Source organism: Oryzias latipes, chromosome 11, assembly GCF_002234675.1.
Source record: "Oryzias latipes chromosome 11, ASM223467v1".
NCBI lineage: Eukaryota > Metazoa > Chordata > Actinopteri > Beloniformes > Adrianichthyidae > Oryzias > Oryzias latipes.
Window position 1 is genome coordinate 28,007,985 of NC_019869.2, and position 19,359 is coordinate 28,027,343.

The 19,359-nt window shown below is 46.9% G+C and overlaps 1 protein-coding gene across 4 annotated transcripts in view; it reads left to right on the plus strand.

Moving 5' to 3' along the window:
• The window catches only part of LOC101159207 (adenylate cyclase type 2), a 106,782-nt gene that overhangs the window by 66,261 nt on the left and 21,162 nt on the right, over positions 1–19,359 (plus strand). For 3 of the 4 annotated variants that reach the window (XM_023960298.1, XM_023960299.1, XM_023960301.1), the window contains 2 exons: positions 11,993–12,133; positions 12,843–12,962. In XM_023960298.1, the coding sequence (XP_023816066.1) occupies positions 11,993–12,133; positions 12,843–12,962 (261 nt within the window). The remainder of the gene's footprint in view (positions 1–11,992; positions 12,134–12,842; positions 12,963–19,359) is intronic. The other variant, XM_023960300.1, reaches the window with a different exon arrangement.

Consider the following 19,359-nt stretch of genomic DNA (forward strand, 5'->3'; position numbering starts at 1 on the left):
TCCACCCACTCAGAGTTTTGATTTGGAAGAAATCGACGTTTCTAAATTTCTACCTGTTACCATGATTTAAAGGCCGTTTTCAGTAAGGCTAAGGCTTGGGCTCTTCCCCCTCACAGGCTTTATGATTGCTCTATTGTACTGCTTAACGGTGTTTCTTTACCTAAAGGCAGGCTGGTTAATTTATCCAGAGCCGAGAAAGTTGCCATGGAAAAGTACATCCAAGAGGCCTTTGCGTCAGGTCACATCTGCCCTTCTTCTTCTCCGGTAGGCGCAGGCCTCTTTTTTGTGGAGAATAAAGATAAATCTCTGCGACCTTGTATAAATTTTTGTGACCTTAACAAGATCACTGTCAAAAATAAATATTCCCTTCCCCTGATTAGTTCCGCTTTTGATTCTGTCCAAGAAGCCCGGATTTTTTTCTAAGTTGGACCTTCGCAATGCGCACCAATTGGTCCGTATAAATGAAGGAGACAAATGGAGGACTGCATTTAATAGTCCTTTAGGGCATTTCGAGTAACTTGTTATGTCTTTCGGCCTCACCAACGCCCCTGCAGTCTTCCAACACCTGGTAAATGACGTCCTCCGGGACTTTCTAAACAGTTTCGTGTTTGTCTACCTTGACGACCACTTCCTTTATTCACGCACTAATCATTTACATCTTGTTTTGGACGGCCTGTTGGAGAATCCGTTATCCGTTAAAGGTGAAAAGTGCGAATTTCATGTATCTACGGTTTCTTTTCTCGGTTTTATTATCGAGGCAGGTAACATTCCCTGGACCCTGCTAAGGTCGCTGAAGTTTCCAGTTGGGAACCTCCCGATACCAGGAAGACACTCCAACAGTTCTTAGAGTTTGCTAATTTTTATCGCTGGGTCATTTGAAATTATAGTAGTATCGCAGCTCCTATCACGCACAGACCCTACATTCGGAGTACTGAGGCTCAATCAGCCTTCGACAAACTTAATAGTAATAAATAATAATACATTTTATTTGTTAGGCGCCTTTCAAGGAACCCAAGGTCGCTGTACATAAAAGTGAAAATAAAAGCAATAAAATGCACAATAAAATATAGATTTAGATAGGCCAGAAATAGGAAGTTATGGGGGGAAATAGGCAAGTTGGTAAAGATGAGTTTTCAGTTTCTTGGCGAATTGTGACAGAGAGCCAATGTTTCTGAGGTCAGGGGGTAGAGAATTCCAGAGCTGGGGTGCAGAGCAGCTGAAAGCTCTGCCCCCCAGAGTGACAAGGCGAGCAGTGGGGACATTCGGATGAAGGGAGGAGGAGGATCTGAGGGTACTGGTGGGTGTGGCAACATGAACAAGATCTGAAAGATATGATGGAGCAAGGTTGTGGATGGATTTAAAGGTCAGGAGAAGTATTTTGTATGTAATCCGGTGTGTGATTGGTAGCCAGTGGAGCTGCTGCAGAACAGGTGTGATGTGTTGGGTGGAAGGTGTTTGAGAGATTATTCTGGCAGCTGAGTTCTGAACATACTGTAATTTTGATAGAATTTTTTGTGGTAGCCCAAAAAAAAGGGAGTTGCAATAATCCAGGCGGGAAGTGACAAGATTGTGCACTAGGACGGCTGTGGAATGCGGACTGAGGGAAGGGTGAAGTCGACGGATGCTGCGAAGGTGGAAATAGGCAGACCGGGTGATGCTATTGATGTGTGAAGTGAAGGAGAGGGTGCTGTCGAGGATGACACCCAGACTCCTAACCTGAGGGGAGGGGGAAATGGAAGAGGTTTCAAAGGGAATGGAGAAGTTCTGGATGCTATTTATAATGGATTTGGTGCCGATCAGGAGAAGTTCAGTTTTATCGTTGTTTAGTTTTAAGAAATTAGTAGTAAACAAGGATTTTATTGCAAGAAGGCAGTCAGTGAGGGAAGTGGGAGGTAAAGAGGAATTAGGCTTTGTGGAGACGTAAAGCTGAGTATCGTCTGCATAACAATGGAAGTGAATTTTGTATTTACGGAGGATTTGACCAAGAGGGAGAAGGTAAATGATAAATAGCAGAGGTCCCAAGACGGAGCCCTGGGGCACACCTGTAGTGACAGGAACTGTGTGAGAAGTGAACTGTTTTAATTGAATAAATTGGGTGCGACCAGAGAGGTTAGAGTGAAACCAGTTGAGAGGTATGTTTGTGACGTGACATCTATGGCGGATACTCTGTCTAGGAGGATGGTGTGGGAGATGGTATTGAAGGCTGAGCTTAAATCAAGTAGGAGGAGGATGGAAAGTAGGCCGGAGTCAGCAGCAAGGAGGAGGTTATTGGAGATTTTTAGAAGAGCCGTTTCTGTGCTGTGAAGGGAACGGAAGCCAGACTGGAATTGTTCATAAAGGTTATTCTGAGAAATGGGGTGGAAATTGTTGAGGTTCGAGGGATCTAATCCTGTTTTTTTGAGTATAGGGGTGACAGCAGCCTTTTTGAGACTAGAGGGAACAATTCCAGTGGTGAGAGAGGACTGAATCACGTTGGTGATGAAGGGGGACAGGGAGGAAAGAGTAGCTTTAACCAAAGCTGTAGGAAGTGGATCAAGTTAACTGGTCGAGGATTTAGAATGTTTAATTAGCTCAGCGATTTCGTTGACTGATGGTAGAGAAAATGATAAAAATGAGTGATGTGGGTCCAACAGGAATGGGGGAGCTAGATCTGAGTCAGGATTTACTAATAGTTCCTGATGGATGTTTTCTATTTTTGAGCTGAAGAAGGAAGCCAAGGTGTCACAGAAGTCAGAGGTGTACAGACGGGGTGGCAGTTGGTTAGTAGGCTGTGTGTTATGGAAAAGAGGGAAAACAGGGCCTTAGAATTCCCTTCACGGGAGTTTATTAAAGGGGAGTAATATGCTGACTTGGCTTTAGAGATGGAGTCCTTATAGTGGGAGATGTGGCTGATGTACATGTCCCTGTGTATGGAGAGACCAGTTTTTTTGTAGAGTCTTTCCAGTCCACGTCCTTTAGCTTTAAGTTGTCTGAGGGAGGGAGTGAACCAGGGAGCAGTGAGAGAAAATGAGACCATTCTGGTTTTGAGCGGAGCATGGATATCCAGGATGCTGCGGAGATTGTCATTATAATGTGAGACAAGTTCATCAGCAGACAAGGTCCAAAATATGTCCTTTGATGTGGGTGGGAAGTGTGATGTGTTGATGAATACCAAAACTGTCCAAGCAGGATATAAAATCTTTGGTAGCTAAATTATTACTTCTGTCCATGTGGATATTAAAGTCACCCAGAAGTATTATGTTTGGTGAGAGTAGGGAGAGGTGTGTCAAAAAATTTGAAAAGTCAGAGATAAATTCCTTATTGGGTTTAGGCGTGCGATAGATGGTGGCAACAATAGTTGGGATTGGTCCAGAGAATTGACATACTAAAGATTCAAAGGATCCAAACACAGGAGCCGGCACAGGTGCTATCTTCCAGTTCTCGCGATAGATCATTGCGAGACCACCCCCGCGGCCCGAATCACGTGGTTTGGCAATGTAAACAAACCCCGGCGGCGTGGCTTCATTCAGTGGAGTGAAATCCAGGGGATTTTGCCATGTTTCACTCAGGGACATGAAATACAGCTTGTGATTAACGAGGAGATCTTGGACAAGATCTCCCTTGGTTGCGAGGGAGCGAATGTTCAAAAGACCGAAGTTGACAGATATGCGGGGGAGATTGTTAGCCGTGGTGTTAGCCGAGGGAACAAGAGGAGCTAGGACGTTGTGGTTAGCATGGCGACCGGTGTGTCTCGATGGGCGGCGAGCAGAGGACCAGAATGACTTGATGGAGTTGGTGTTGTTGTAATGGAAGCTCCGACGTGATCCTTGATGAGAGTATCTCCGGCGGGGCACGTATAAGATGTCCGGATGCTGTAGTACAGCTAATGGCGGTGGCTCGGGCGGAGAGTTCCGGAGGTTAGCAAGTTTGTCAGCGGAGTATTGTAGTAGTGCTGTCAAAAATTGCTGGTCCAGTGACAGGATAATCCAGGTGAGTAAAATCCACACAATATCGAAAGTAATCCACATTGCTGGTAGTTGTTAGTTGAGTTTGGTTGGAGTCGTAGTATCCAGGGAGCAGCGGCTGCCAGCCGCGCCAGCGTTCACTCGACCGTTCAAATGAAATGACAACCAATGTTGTCATTTCATTTGAAATTATAGTAGTATCGCAGCTCCCATCACGCAACTTACCTCCGTCAACAGACCCTACATTCGGAGTGCTGAGGCTCAATCAGCCTTCGAAAAACTTAAGAAACTATTTGTCTCTGCTTCCATCCTCATTCAGCCTGACCCAGAGAAACAATTCATAGTTGAAGTTGATCCCTCCGATTCCGGAGTTGGAGCTGTCCTGTCCCAAAGGAAGAGCCCTTCTGGCAAATTAAAGCCATTTGCGTGCCTTCTTCTCCCGCAAGCTCTCATCCGCAGAATGAAATTGTGACTTGGGCAATTGGGAGTTGTTAGCAATTAAACTTGCTTTGGAGGAAGGGCGCCACCGGTTGGAAGGGGCTAAGCTATCCCTTTATCGTATGGACAGATCATAAAGAGATTGAACTCCCGCCAAGCCCGGTGGTGTCTCTTTTTTGACCGGTTTTTATTTACCATCACCTACAGACCAGGCAGTAGTAACTTGAAGCCAGATGCCCTTTCCCGAAAATACAGCTCAAATGAAAACCAGGTCGATGCTCCCATCATCTCTCCCACATGCATCGTGGGGAACCTAACCTGGGATATTGAAACACGGGTTCTTCAAGCACAAGGTAAGGAGCCTAATCACCCTCCCGATCCTAAAGACACTCACACATCATCTCTCTGTCCAGATGTGCTAACCTGGGGGCATGCTTCATGTAGTTCATGTCATGCAGAAGTCCAGAGAACTTTGAACCTCCTCAGGCGTCTGTTTTTCTGGCCGGCTATGGAACGTGATGTTAGGGAGTATATCTCGGCCTGTACCATCTGCGCCCGTTCCAAGTCTTCCAACTCCCCTCCCGCTGGATTATTACAACCTTGTCGTCCATGGTCTCACGTGGCTATGGACTTCATCACTGGACTACCGTCTTCTCAAGACAACACTGTTGTCAAAATCATAGACCGTTTTTCCAAGGCTGCTCAATTTGTTCCTCTCCCACAGTTACCACAGCTACTGAGATGGCGGATGTGCTCGTTCATAAAGTCTTCTGTCATCATGGCATCCCCAAGCACACTGTGTCTGACCGAGGTGCTCAATTCCGTGTCACAGGTCTGAAAAGCCTTTTGCTCCGCTCTTGGGGCCACGGTTAGTCTGATCTCCGGTTATCACCCACAATCTAACGGGCAGGCTGAGAGGGCAAATCAGGAGCTGGAGGCCGCTCTACGTTGTCTGGCAGCTCAAAATACTTCAGACTGGGCCAATTTCCTGGTTTGGATCGAATGTGCCCACAATAATCACCCATCTTCCGCCACGGAGATGTCTCCGTTTGAGGCCTCCCTCGGGTACTCACCACCTCTTTTTCCGACCCAGGAAATCGATTTGGCAGTGCCCTCGGTTCGGCACCATCTCCAGCCATTCCAAAGTATCTGGCACCAGACCAGGGCAGCTCCCCTGCGCACCAGGGAGAGCAACTGCCGCACCGCAAATCGACGCAGGGTGGTGGGGCCTACGTACCAGCCTGGTCAGAGGGTTTGGCTCTCTTCACGGAACATCCCCATCCAGGCTACATCATGCAAGCTGGCTCCAGGCTAGATCGGACCCTACACCATCGAGCAGATGGTGTAGGGTCCCTCCTGTGTCCGTCTGTGGCTCCCTGCAGCCCTTAAGGTACACCCCTCCTTCCACGGAATCTCAAATCAAGCCCTTTCAGGAGAGTTTTCTGTGCCTGCTGTCTGCTTCCCCATTGCCTGCCCGTAACATCGACGGCGCCCCGGCGTTCACTGTCAGTCGGGTGTTGGATGTCCGACGCCGGGTTCGGGGATATCAGTTCCTGGTGGACTGGGAGGGTTACGGTCCAGAGGAACCGATCTCCTGTTCCTTGATTCTGGACCGTTCCCTCATCGAGGACTTCTATTGGGCTCACCCGGATTGCCGCCCTTGACCGCCTGGAGGCGGTCGTTAAGGGGAGGGGTACTGTCATGGTGCCTCTGGTAGCCTTCTCTCCCCCTCCCCTCTCTGCTTTGCTGATTGGAACCAGCTGTGGATACTCACCTCATCTTGCTCCAGCCTTCATAAGGAGATCAAACCCCAGAATTCATCGCCAGTTCATTACTCCTAATCGGAGCATATGTCTGGTCGCCTTAAGCTAAGTCTTATGGCTCAAGTCTGTCCTCGTACTTACCTCGTCTTGTCTCTCAGGTTTTCATCATCATGAGTATCCACCTGGTCCAGCCTCAACGCAAGCAGCTCTATCCATCCTGTTTCCATCATGCCATGCCACGCTCCTGTCTGTCGCCGTACTGACCTTCAAGATTCCAGTCAAAGAACCTCTTCGGGATCGGAGACCATTCGCCCCGCTTCGGATTCTATTCCAACGCCACCAGTATCGGCAAGAATACTGACGTCATCGTTCCTGCCTATGAACAATACTATACCACTGAGAAACCATTAAATCTATTGGAACTACAATCTGCCTTGAGTTTTCTTCCGGGTTCCAGCATCTGGGTTTGCCACGTCATACGTAATCATGACATTTTTCCTGGAATCTGTATTTTTAGGTGTTTTTTCTTATCGAAGAGGGTCTAAGATCAGGGATGCCCAGTTTAGTTTAGTTTTTTTTAGTTTACTTTAGTTTAGCAATCAGATATTGTATTTTATTAAATTAGTCTAAAAACTTTAAAATCTGCAAAAAGCTGTGGAGGATTAGAACTACCTAATTTCCACAAATACTTTCTTGCAAATAGATTACAATATATCTTAAAATGGTTAAAAAATAATCCAGAAACCAACTCATGGTTAGACTTGGAACAGGTGTTATGTGGAAAGATCAACCTGTCACAGCTACCATTTATTAGCCAAACAGTTAAAAAACAGGATTGTTTCAAAAGCATTAATATAAATGCCACCTTAACAGCCTGGTGGGAATTTCTCAAAATATCAAAATCATCAATTCAACCGTGCAAAATGACACCCATCTGGAACAACCCGGACATCCTTATTAACAAAAAAATGATTCACTTCCCAGCTTGGCAAGCAGGGGGCATAAAACAACTAGAGCACGTAATTATTGATAGAAGATTCATAACCCCCCAGGAACTTCAAGACAAACATGGAATAAATAACTTCTTGGAATATCAGCAACTTAAATCAAGTATTACTAAAAAGTATAAAATTAAAGACGACGATTTAAAGCTACCAGATGTAGTTACCACTCTGATTAATTTTTCAATGAATAGAACTCTCTCCAAAATATACAAACTTTTATGTAATTTAGATAACAATATTGCCCTTCCAACAAAAAAATGGGATGCAGATTTGAGCATCAGCACAGATGAAAGCTTCTGGTCAGAACTTTGTCTAAACACCTTTAAACTGACAAAAAGTCCAAATCTGCAGCTAATCCATCTCAAAACTCTTCACAGAATTTACTACACTGGACAGAGGATGTTCAAGATGGGTCTCAGTAACTCAGACATTTGCGAGCACTGTGATAATAATCTACCCGACAGCTACATGCACGCACTGTGGTTCTGCACTCCTGTCCAGGCTCTCTGGCAGCAGGTATGTGCCGATTTATCAGTCTGGCTTAAGGTTTCAATCACTGCCTCACCGTCACTTTGTGTGCTTGGTGACATGAGTGCCATCGATATAGAAGAAGGATTAGCATCTATCATTTTCATAACTCTTTGTATTGCCAAAAAAACTATTTTAATAAATTGGAAAAACAAGAAAAATATAAACATAAGTCAACACAGAAATCTGCTGTTTGATCATATCAGCTTGGAAAAAATGTCAGCCCAAAGCTCAAGTAACTTTGAAAGAATTCAGTCTCTCTGGTCTCCTGTGGTTGACTCCATGACTTAGGGGGTGGAGGGCTTGGTCGTCGCTGCTCCTTGCCCTTCTGCCGTGGTTTGGGGTGGGGGTCGGGGCTTCCGGTGCCTGGCGGGGGCGGTGGGGGGCTCCGTTGGTCGGGGGTCGGGTCCGGTGCCTGGGTGGGGCGGGCTGGGGCGCTGCGTGGTCCTCTGGGTTTGGGTGTGGGGGTGCGTGGTGGGGGGGTGGGGTGGTGGTCTGGCTTGGCTTGGGGGGGTGGTCCCTTTGCCTGTGCTGGGGGGGGTTAGCGGGGGGCCCTGCTCGGGTGGGGGGGGCCCAGCGGCGCCGGATGGGCTGACCATCTGCACCTGGGGCTGGGATCGGCCCTTCCCTGGCTCTGGGACGGGACGGGACAACCCTCTCGGGGCCCCCGGTCGCTCTGGGTGTCACCCGCTTCGGCTGCGGGGTCTGGGGTGGGGTGGGGTGGGGGGCTTGTCGGCCCTGTCCTGTGGGGGGGCGTTCTGGGGGGGAGGGGGGGCCCATTATTAGTACGGGTCGGGGGGGCTAGCGGGTCGGGGTCTCCGCTGAGGCAATCAGTGGTTGCCTCGGCCGGTTGGCCTCCTCGGTCCCGTCGAGGCCTGACCAGAGCTCTTCTAGGGCCGGCGTCTGGGGGTGGGGGCCTGGGCTTGCTCCGGGGGGGGGCGACGCTTTCTGGCTCCTCTCTCTTTGTGTGGGGTGGGTGGTGCCGGGCCTGGGGTGTCGGCGCCTCCGGGGGTGGGCCCCTGGGCTGGGTGGCCCTGGCCCCTTTGCTGGGGGTGGGCTGGGGGACGGCTGTTTGACCACCGGGGGACAGTCTACCAGCTGTCCCCAACTTACCCCCTTCCTTATATAACCTCATATTAGGGTGAGGGGGTGGGGGGTCTAGCCTGCGATGCGCCTTGGGGGGGGGCTACTTGGGAGTGGCCCCCCTCCTATGGTTGCCGTATGGAGTGGGCCCCCCCCTCTTTCGGTTTTATTTGCACCTTAGACATGTAGGGTCCTTGGTAGGGGGGGTGCTTGGACATCACTGCAAGCAAGCAGCAGATGTCCTCCTGGCACCCTACCCGCCAATTTTAACCGCACCTTAGACATTTTGGGCCCCTTGGTGTGGAGGGTGAGGGGACATCACGGTGAGTAATCAGGAGATGTCCCCTTAGTGCCCTACTCGCCAATTTTAACTGCACCCTCCTTAGTACACACACCCCTCCCCCTTCAATATATACATTCAAACATAAACACACACACATGCACACAAACACCCTCTCAAACACCCATACACGCACACACATTTTACAAGGAAGGTGGGACCTGGGTCCATCTGTCCCCTACCCCTTCCCTGGTGGGGGGTGCGGGCCCCTTGGCGATGGCGGCCGTGTCCCTTGGGTGCCGGCTCCCTGGGCCCGGCGGTGCTCTCTCCGCACGGTGGGGGGGTTCATATTACACCTGAGCCGGGGGTGTTCGTGTCCCTGGGGGGTGGGTCCTGGTCCTTGCCCCTGGGCGCTGGGCCCCGCCAAACTTCCAACATGGCCGAGCCTGGTCAGGCCATATTTATAACATCCCTTGTGGGCCGCCCTTTTTTCCCCGGGGTTCCCCCCTCCTGGGCGGGGGCGGCGGGCCCCTGCCTTGCTCCTACCTGGACCAACCGTGGGCCGGGTGGGTGGCTGCCTGGAGTGCGGAGCGGGTCTCCCTTGGGGGGTCCTGGCTCGTACCTGGGGTCGGGGCGGGGGGATGCCCGGAACTCCTGGGTGGTTGTGGGGTGCTCGTCTGGGGCTGTGGGCGTCCCTCTCCGGTGGGGCCCTGCGTTGGGCTTTTCCGGCGCGGCGGGGGGATGCTTTCCTGGCTGGGCTGGGGCGGCGCTCTCTTTCCCTCTGCGCCTCCCTGCTCTCTGGCTCTAGGGGCCTCGCGGCGGTCCTGCTGGCCCTGGCCTGGGTGGCGGTTGTTCCCTGCCTGTTCCCGTGTGGCGTTGGGGGAATTCCGGCTGCCGCTGCTGCTGCGGCGGGGGTATGGGTGTGGGGGTGGCTGGGCGCTCCTCCTCCTTCTTTTCACATTCCACCATCCATTTTAGAAGAACATAAACACTCACCTGAGCACAGGTGTTAGCTCACCTTTGCACTAATAGTTTGCATGATTGAATGAATGAAAGATTTCACACTAGTTGGTTTAAAGGCATAGGTATGCGTTCGTGAACACTATCTGTTTTGTGTGCATGTTGACATGTGGACATTTTTGCGGCTAGCAGGTGTGTTGATAATATTTGAGTGTGTGTGAACAGGCCCCGCCCTTTTTGTACTACATTTGAACCGTACCGTAACGATAAACAAGCAGTAAACCTGTCTGCTCTATGCTGCTTCATGGTCTTACCCCCCTTCCCCTGCTATTATCACCGTCCTACCCCCCCCTCTCTCTAACGTCCCTCTCTCTTCTTCCCCTCTTTCCTTTTCCGTCCGGTCCAACACCAAAGATTTTCAAACATGATTGAAATTAATAAAGTTTGGCCTCAATTACAAAAGGGGTTTATTCAGACATACCTTTGGTTTGTCTGAAGATGAATAACCCCTCTTGTTAAAATAAAATATGTCCAACACAAGAGGCCCTCAGCTCTCATCTGTTTGCCTAGCTGTTGGATAGGACAAGTTAAAAAAAAAAAAAAAAAAAGATATTGTATTTTATAAATTATTTTATGTTTAGTGCAAGCACTAGTGAAGCCTGTTGAGACAACGGTGTTGTAATATTGGGCTATATAAATAAAACTGAATTGAAACTGAAATAAATAAACACTTAAACTCTGCGGGTGCATTTGTAAGTCCAAAAGTCATGACAAAGCACTAAAAGTGTCCGTTAGGTGTGTTGAAAGCAGATTTTCACTCTCACCCCTCCCTTATGCGCACCAAATGGTCTAGCTTGGTGAAGAGCTTGGCACCTTTAACAAGATCAGAAGCAATCTGGAACAGAGGGATGGGGTAGGTATTACCCACAAAGATATTGTTCAATCCTCTGTAGTCAAGTGGGGGCGCAGTACCCCGTCACATTTGCCAAGAAAGAAAAACCACTCTCCTGCTGGAGAAGAAGAGGGACGATAATGTCAGCCTGCAGACTCTCCTGCACGTTCAGAAGGTGACAGGTGATAAATGTGGCCCTTCAGTGGTTGGCACCCTGGAAGGAGATCTATACCACAATTATACGGACTGGCTGGACTCTCAGAAACTCTCAGTTCCTGGTGTTACTGGATCTGAGCGCGACATTCGATACAGTAGATCACAACATTCTACTTACCAGGCTGGCACGTCTGGATCTGTGGTACACTTCTTAACTGGTTTTACTCCTATGTCACTGATCAAATATTTTATGAAAGTATGGATACATGTTCCTCAGAGGTCTACAAAATCAATTGTGGGGTCCCCCAAGGTTAAATCTTAGACCGTCTATTTTTTAATCTATACAGTATATGCTACCACTGGGGCATCATCAGGAGGCATGGTGTTTGTTTTCCTAGCTACGCTGATGACACATCTTTACATCCTGATAACGAAGAAACAGTAAACATTATTTTAAACTGTATTTTAGACATTAAGTCAGGATAGCAGAGAACTTCTTACTGCTCAACTAGGACAAAACAGAGTTCTGATTGGTTCCTAAGACAAAAGAGAGATCATGTAACAAAAACAGAATTTTTCCAAGTCAAAAATATTGCCAGAATATGTTTCTCTCTCTTGCCAGCCCAGAAGTGATGATGCGTGCTTTTATTTCTACCAGATTAAATTATAGTAATGCAGAGGTTTAGTTTTCCTGACTTTAGTTGCTCAAATATTCCTTTTTTTCAGTGTTTGTTCAGCATTCAGTCCTTGGGTCAAATAAAAAGAAAAAGGACATTAACAGCATCCAAAATGACAAAATAACAAAATGAGCAAGTTCAATAAATCTACACTTTCTCTTTAAAATAATGATGGTTAACATAACAATTTTTGGTTCATTAATTCATTTATTAATTTTTGGTTTAATTCAACCCTTTCATTCAGTCAGTCCCTCTTCGTCTCCACAGCAGAGAGGAAAGGGCTCCTCCTGCCCCATTCCATGGTTTCCTTCTTCTACCCATATCATTGTCACAAACAACCCCTGGCTTCGATTGGTGCTCACCATAATGACTACAGCGCTCACTCTGATGATGGCTGTCTTTAACATGGTAAGAACTCAAAGCCTCTTTTTCCTTGTTTGCACTGAAGAGGCCATGACTCGTATATCCCTATTCTACATGTCCTGTACTGTCATCTGTATGTAACGAATGTATTGATGAATTAACATGGAGTATGGGGTGCTGCTCTTTGTCCTCTCAAGGCTTATCCTTTGGGACATTGATACAGATAAAACTTCAAGGATTAAAAGGTCATGTATGTGCTAAATTATTGACAACCACCAACGCACTTACATAACCACATCCTGTAATTGTTGACATTTTGTATTTAATGTCTTGCTGCTTGTTTGTACTTAATATGCTAACTTCACAGTAAACTTGGGTGTAACTTGTCATTTGTAGTTATTTAAATCCACATATTTTAGGTCATCAGCAAACGTTGATGAATGTATTTGGTAGATTAGCTTTTGGAGCTTTTTATTTTTTTCAATCCAAATTGTTGATTGTAAAATTAATTTGAGCTAATATCTTAGAAAAAATCATAAAAGGCATTTATCATACTGGTCATTTCAATGGTTAAAATGTTGAAGTTTAAGAGGAACCGAGAAGTTATTGTAAATGTTCTGCAAACTATTTCCTTCAGCAGTTGACTTTTCTGCTTGTCTCAGTATCAAAACATAAAAAAGTTTTTAGAATCCATTGCATATCATTCTAACATTCATTTATCGCCTTTTTTATCTTCTGCCCTCTTTTTTGTCAGTTTTTTGTGGAAGATCTTCAAGTAGAGCCCAGCATGCCAACTGTGTCACCTATGAATCGAACCAATGACAGTCTGTTTAATCAGACAGAAGAAGAAACTCAAAATAAGTTTTACCTTCCTGTAAGTATTGCAGGGACCACAAATAAAAAACTTTTGGCTATTTGCAAGTACTCATAAAAACTGGTATAATGCTAAGACTTAAATAATTCAAATGAAATATGGGAACAGTCTCAGTGAGAGTTTCAACCTTATATCAAGCTGAATCAACTTTTTTCCATTGCAGTGAAATTGACCCAGTATCATGATCATGTTCAGAGAAACAGGTTCATGCCTTCATTTCCTGCAGTAGTCTTCAAAAAGCCGCAGCCCATTCAGAACCTTGCTGATGCCAAAGTTTGGAACCAAGACAACTGATCATATCTCTGTGTTTGTCATGTTCTAATACTGGATACCAGTTTAGTCTACTATCCATTGTAAAGCTTTGCCGCCAGTTTAGGAATCACTTAATGCATGGGACCCAAAAACAACACATACCATGAAGAGCCCTGCTGAAATCTGATGGAACCGAGTCAGAACCAAACAGAGTGAAGCTGTTTCAGCTGCTCACAGATGGAAGCAGCTTCCTGATGAATTCAGATGTTCTCCAATTGTTTCTTTATCATTATTTTTACTGGATTATATTTTGTATGTCTTACTTTTAGTTTTCATCTCATCTTTTTGTTGGAGCTAAAGCTCTTTTTCTCTTGAACAACAAAATTGGAAGACTGTGCCATCATCCACATTTTTACACAATTTGAGGAAGAAATCCTGAAGATGGTGCGGGAAAATGACAAGTGGCAAAATATTTAATCCACTTTGGGTTTATCTCATCCAAACAAGTTTACGTCTCCATCCCACTGTTAGGAGCAACAGGGCTGACATAGTCCCTTTAACCCTTGTGCTATCTTAGATGACCCACCCCTTACATTGACATGTTCTCCCTACCATGACAAAGGTGGATAAAGGTGGAAAGATTTCATGTAATCCATGGAGACCAGTGAAGATCACAAATCATTGAAGAAAAAAGGTTCAGAGCTCTGTCTAGTGGGTCTAAATGACCCAACTCCCAACGTTAACGTGCCTAGGATAGCACAAGGGTTAAAGGCACGTGAACAGCAAGTTTACAAGAGATGCTAGGTTGATGTAAACACGGTGGAACACCATGACAGAATTTTCTTACTCCTTTGGTGATCAACATACTTGTGAAAAACTAAAAAAAGATCCCAGCAGAAGCTATAAAAGAAAATGGATTGCCTGCTTATAGCTTCTAAAGATCCGGCAATGGATAGTGGAACATATCACTGTCTGTACCCTGGGAACCCTCTCCTTCTATTTGTGGACTTCCCAAGGTTTACAAGGATTGAGTTTTCCTCAAAACCATATTCAGCAGCATTAACTCTGTAACATACAACATTTCCAAACACCAAACTATGGCGTTTCATCTCTGCCAAAAAGTGAAAGGGCGTAAAGACAACTAAACAGGCGTATTCAGGAACTGAGTGAGGAACCTTACAACCGTGCAGGCGTAATTCTACCCGAGCGACACGCATTTTAAAAACTGCACCGCTGCAGAGGAACTGAGCCGTGATCCCGCACGGTCAGTTCCTCTTTGCGCCCTCACCAGGATTTACGCTCAGTGTTAAGGGGGTGTCTTTGTCACTTGGGGGCAGGAACCTTTCCGGTTGATCTGATTGGCCAAAATTTGCATGTCAAGTATTGCGAAGCAGCGGGGCGGGACTTTTATTTTGGGGCTTTAATAGAAAAGAAATAGTGGCTGTAACGTGGATTAAAATGATTAAAATGGTAACAAATGCAGTGATTTTCACATGAGAAGAACTTACAGCACAAAAAAACCTGCTGTACTTTCTGACCTTGGTCTTGGGTCGATGGTTAACGTTTTAATCCCCGTTTCATCCGGCGTTTTTTTCTAAAGCCTCTAACACAAACAGGGGTGGGAAACAAGTGGCCAGGGGTGGCGAACAGGTTTGAGCAGACATTTCTAACTGTGATAGTCAAAGAGCCACACCACGCACTGACCTGTCAGACACGCACACAAACACGCAATAAAAGCCATATTATTTCCAATAACACACTCCTCTCCTTACAATACAACAGCCCTGGATTAAACAGCGCAGTTTCAGTTCTGGGTGTTTTTTTCTGTATTTGACGTTAACACATACCGCTAAAACATGCATGCTAGTGTGTGTTTAAAAAGGCAGTGAGTGCAAAACTGAGTTGGTTGTGCTTTATTTTTTATTTTTTCAGTCATCAATCAGCACCAAAAAGTCCATCAAAGTCCTCATCTTCTGTGTCTGAAATAAACAGCTGGGCTAAATTTTAAACATGCCAGCTTCCCTTTCGTCATTGTCAGAGTCTGTCTCATTGCTGCACGGCTCCAAAGCAAAGTGCAGGTAGACACGTCAGCCCCAGCTTCAGTCCTACAGACCAGAAGTGTGGCGTAACTCGCCGGCGCTGCGTCCCAGTAAGAGCAGCAAAGGATTGTGCACATATGTTATGATTCGTATCTCTATTAAATTTTAAAAATCGTATGCACTATATTTTAAAAACTATTATTATTAACTATATGCACTATATTTTAAAAACTATTATTTACAACTACAACTCGCTAACAACCGTTACGTGCGCGACTGCTGCGTAATGATCATTGCCGAGAGATGGCTACACCCGGGGATACCCGACGTTAGCATGCAGCTAGCAGGCCGCACTCTTCTGGGGACAGAACAAAAGACTCTGGTAAGAGCAGAGGAGGGGGGTTTTGCATCTACATACACGAGAACTGGTGTAACAATGGGACAAAATTTCTGCTCTCCTGACCTCGAGAACATGACCGTTAGATGCCGGCCTTTCTTTCTACCGAGAGAGTTTACCGTTGTGCTTGTTATGGGGGTGTACATTCAACCCGACGCAAACACAAACAAGGCCCTCTCTCTCCTGCTGAACATCATAAATGAACATCAACGAGCCCACCCTGACGGTGTTCATGTTATTGCAGGAGACTTCAACAGGGCTAATCTGAAAACTGTACTGCCAAATTTTTACCAGCATGTTAAGTGTGCCCCGAGGGGTGAAAACACTCTGGATCATGTCTATACCAACATCAAACATGCATACAGAGCCATCCCCCTCCCCATCAGACCACTTCTCCCTCCTGCTACCCCCAGCCTACACCACCCTCAGACGTAGTGGGAGGCCCATCACAAAAACTATAACGACCTGGCCTGATGATGCACTTAGCATACTACAAGACTGTTTTGAGCAGACGGACTGGAATATGTTTCAACACCGGGAGCTGGAAACACACACGAGCACGGTGCTGGATTACATCAAGTTCTGCATCAGAAATGTGACTGTAGACAAAAGCATCCGGGTTTTTCTCTAACCAGAAACACTGGATGACCACGCAAGTCCGCAAACTCCTCAAAGCCTGTGACGCTGCCTTCCGGTCAGGCGACAGAGCTCTCTACAGAGCTGCCCGAGCTGACCTGAGAAAGGGGGTTAAAAAGGCTAAGATGGACCACAGGAGGACCATCGAGTCCCATCTGTCTAGCAACAACACGCGGGAGGTGTGGAAGGGCATACATGACATCACCAACTACAGGGGATATCAAGTAACTACAGACCATCTGAGTGCAGCGCTAGCAGAGGAGCTGAATAACTACTTTGCACGCTTTGAAGCTCCAAATCAACAGAACTCTGCCGCCCCACCCCCACCCCCAATCCCAGCCAGCTCCACTTTTCCAATCACGCCACTCACTGTGACTGAGGACGACGTCAGGAAGCCGCTCCTAATAGTGAACCCCAGAAAGGTAGCTGGCCCAGATGGGGTTCCTGGCAAAGTGCTCAGAGCATGTGCTCCTCAGCTCCCACCCATCTTCAAAGAGATCTTCAACCTCTTCTGGCCCAGGCAGTGATACCCTCCTGCCTGAAATCTATCATCCCAGTGCCCAAGAAATCTCCCATCTCCAGCCTCAACGACTACCGTCTGGTGGCCCTCACTCCTATTATCATGAAGCGCTTCAAGAGACTGGTCCTCCGGCACATCACGATCACCTCCCCCCAGACCTCGGCCCCCACCAGTTTGCATACCGCAAAAACCGATATACAGAGGATGCCATCGCCTTAGCCCTGCATGCTGCTGAGCCACCTGGAGGAGCAGCAGAGCTATGTCCGGATGCTCTTTGTGGACTATAGCTCTGCCTTCAATACAATCATCCCTGACATACTAATCAGAAAACTGGACACTATAGGCCTGCCCCCCCTCACATGTGCCTGGATAAAGGACTTCCTCACTGACCGGCCCCAGGCTGTGAGGCTGGGCCCCCACCTCTCCCACACACGCACACTGAGCACTGGCTCCCCACAGGGCTGTGTGCTGAGCCCACTCCTGTACTGCCTCTACCCCCACGACTGCAGTCCGCAGCACGACAGCAACCTCATCGTGAAGTTTGCTGATGGTGTCATCAGCAAACTTCACGATGTCTCGTTCGAAGGGAAACGAGGCAGCCTACAGGGAGGAGGTCCTGAAGCTGGTAACTTGGTGTTCAGACAAGAACTTAGCTCATAACACCAAGGGAATCATGGTGGACTTCAGGAGGCACAGCACCGACTCAGCTCCCCTATACATCAACGGAGAGCATGTTGAGAGGGTCCACACCTTCCGGTTTCTGGGAGTCGTATTCTCCAACAACATCTCCTGGACAGAAAACATCACAGAGGTCATCAAGAAGGCCCAGCAGAGACTCCACTTTCTGCAGGTCCTCAGAAAGCACAATCTGGACCGCAGCCTGCTGACATCCTTCTACCGTACCATTGAAAGGCTTCTGACGTACTGCATTACAGTGTGGTACAGCAGCTGCACCATGGCAGACAGGGAGAGACTGCAGAGAGTAGTCAAAGCGGCTCAGAGGATCATCAGCTCCACCGTCCCCTCACTGTTGGACATCTACTCCTCCCGCTGTCTTAGCAGAGCTGGGAAGATCATAAAAGACAGTTCCCACCCTGGCTCTGGACTGTTTGACCTGTTGCCCTCAGGAAGGCGCTACAGGTGCATCAGATCAAAGACAAACTGCCTTATAAACAGTTTTTTCCCCAAAGCCATAACCATCCTGAACTCACACATGCACTGACACTGACAGCTCCACCCCCATGTTTCTCTCTCTCACTATGCGCACCTGATCATGTCAACACCATCTCATCATGTGCAATTTATTAAGTGCAATATATCTCTGCCATCATGGGCATAGCTGGTTTTTTGTTTTTTTTTTGTTTTAACTACCTGTCTTTGTACTTTTGTAAATTGTACTTGTAAATTGTGCTCTTCATTTTGTGAAATTATTTTATTTTATTAATATTATTATTTTGGGAGATTACTTTTTCATGCATGTTTGCACTGAATAGTGAGCAGCTTTAATTTCACTGTATCCGCGTGTGATGCGAGTTGTACATGTGTATAGTGACAATAAAGCCATTCTATTCTATTCTATTCTATTCTATGCAATAAAATAAAATAGAGATTGACTTTCTCACAAAATTTAGCATAATAATAATAATGTAGCACGACTATGCTGACGAGTCTTCATTACTAGTTCATATAAATATAAACATGTATTCGCTTTTTAAAAGTTTATTGATTTTTACAGAATGGTGTTTCACAGAGTACACACTTTGTTGACGGTCCCTTGGCAGCCGGATCGCTGCTCTCTGCATTCACTGCTTGAAGCAAACAGTTCTGATTAAAAGGCAATAAAAATGAACTTAATTCTTTAGAAATGCATTTGTAGTTCACTTTCTGTGTTAATACAAAAGGATTGAGATACTTGCTTACACATTTGAACGTTTATCAGAAGAGTTATTGAAGCAGTAAGTCCGAATCTGTGAAGATTGCACCTTTGTACTATGGGGGGGGGGGGGGGGGGGGTCTTCTTTCACGTCCTCACCTCTTTCAGTACCGTTCTCATGCTGTTCCCTCCTCTTTACCGAAGTCACACAACAACAACACATTAGGGCCGCTCTGTGCATTTTGGAGAAAATGTAAGACTTTCACCCTATGGTTGTGGAAGTACTGTACCTAAAAGTATGATAAAAGGCAGAGAGCCGCATGCAGCTCAAGCGCCACCTGTTAAACCCCCCCCCCCCCCCCCCCCCCCCCCCCCCCGCTCTGAAAAATGAAAGTCCCGCCTCGCGGGATTTGACCAGCAAATTCGGGCAATAAGATCAACCAGAAAGATTACTGCCTCCAAATGACAAACACACCCCTGAATACCGCCCCCCAAGTGACAAGAACGCCCCCTTAACACTGAGCGTAAATCCTGGTGGGGGCGCAAAGATGAACTGACCGTGCGGGATCACAGCTCAGTTAGGATTGCAGCGGTGCAGTTTTTAAAATGCGTGTCGCTCGGGTAGAATTACGCCTGCACGGTTGTAAGGTTCCTCATATTCAGTTCCTGAATATGCCCGT